At 59.2% G+C, this 1,415-nt stretch overlaps 1 protein-coding gene across 1 annotated transcript in view; it reads right to left on the reverse strand.

Moving 5' to 3' along the window:
* Positions 1 to 1,415, reverse strand: part of LOC104405590 (unconventional myosin-If-like) — a gene marked incomplete at its 3' end in the record, with an annotated part of 14,395 nt that overhangs the window by 6,519 nt on the left and 6,461 nt on the right. Inside the window, 6 exon segments of the mRNA XM_010014337.1 lie at position 1; positions 3 to 37; positions 111 to 245; positions 322 to 453; positions 588 to 677; positions 795 to 882. The exon segment at position 1 is cut by the window's left edge and continues 94 nt beyond it. Of these exon segments, the coding sequence (XP_010012639.1) occupies position 1; positions 3 to 37; positions 111 to 245; positions 322 to 453; positions 588 to 677; positions 795 to 882 (481 nt within the window).

A 1,415-nucleotide genomic window follows, 5' to 3' on the forward strand; every position in this document is an offset into this window, starting at 1 on the left:
GGTCCTCGCCCCGGATGCCGATGACCTGCATGGCATTCTGGGGACATGGGGACCCCATCAGCCCCTGCCCAGCTGCAGCCGCCTGGGGTGTCCCCATCCCCACCACTCACCATGGTCTCGTGGAAGTCGCTGCGGTCATCCGTGCCCTCCACCTGGTACGTGTCCGACTGGTTCAGGTAGTAGTAATAATCCGGGCTCATGATGCCCAGGTTCTGCCGCTGCTCTTGGGATGCCCCTTCGATGAGCTGGGTGAGAAATGGGAATTGAAGTTACGCAGCCCCTGGTTCCGCAGGAGTCCGGCTGGCTCCGTGCCCCCTGTACCTGGTAGTAGATGTGGAAATTCCTCTCGCACTCGTTCTGGCTCACCACCCGGGACTTCTCCAGCAGGAAGTTGGAGATCTTCCCCCCGTCGGGCTCTCCGCCCCGGCTGAACTGGATCTCAAAGTACTTCCCCTGCCCAGCATAGCTCCCACTCAGAGCCATGGCCGATCCCCCTGGCTCTGGCTTCTCTCTCCCTTCTCCAAGAGCATTGCTGGGATGCATCCTGGCTGTGGTGCTGGCCCTCTGTACCTGCCCTGGTGACTTACAAAGCGGCTGGAGTTGTTGTTCCGGACGGTTTTGGCATTTCCAAAGGCTTCCAGCAGCGGGTTGGACTGCAGGATGATCTCCTTCACGTGCTGTGGGGCAGAGGTGGGAGAGGGCTGGGCCAGGGCTGCTCCATGTGCCACCATCGGATGGTGGGGAGCAGTTGGGAGGTGAACGGATGCAGGACACTGTGGGTTGGGCAGACATACCTGCACTTTCTCACCACCCCCAGACACTTTGGAGATGTAGCCCATGATGTATTTCGCTGCCACTGTCTTCCCGGCCCCACTTTCTCCACTGTGTCAATGGCAAAGCAGAAGAGACGTGAATCAGCACATCCTGGGGTGCCCGGGGTAGGATGCTGGAGCAGAGCTGGGGGTGATGGTGAGTGACAGGGGCTATGTCCTTCCTTCTGCCACATATTCTGAGTGTGTGGCAGTGCCAGTGCTGGGGATGGGGCTGCCCAGGTGCTCTGGGCTATAAGGAGGGCCAGAGCAAGGCTGGATGAGGAGCTGCTCCTGGAGAAGATGTCAGATTTCTTATTGCTGGATTTTGGAGGAGAGGAGGGGGACTTGGAAGCCTCAAGGGGAAGTCTCTTGCCTTGCCCCACATCCTGATATTTCTCTTGCAACATTCAGCCGGAAAGGAGCATTGCACAAGGCTTGGTCCCTGCCTGGGACAACCCAGTCACAGCCCTGGCTGGTGTTCATGGCCCAGGATCATGGAATCCAGCCTGGTTTGGGTTGGAAGGGACTTTAAAGCTCATCCAGTGCCAACCCCCTGACACGGGCAGGGCACCTTCCACTAGCGACGGTTGCTCCAAGCCCCTG

The sequence above is a fragment of the Nestor notabilis genome, unplaced genomic scaffold (assembly GCF_000696875.1).
Source record: "Nestor notabilis isolate BGI_N333 unplaced genomic scaffold, ASM69687v1 scaffold13515, whole genome shotgun sequence".
In the NCBI taxonomy this organism is placed as follows: domain Eukaryota; kingdom Metazoa; phylum Chordata; class Aves; order Psittaciformes; family Psittacidae; genus Nestor; species Nestor notabilis.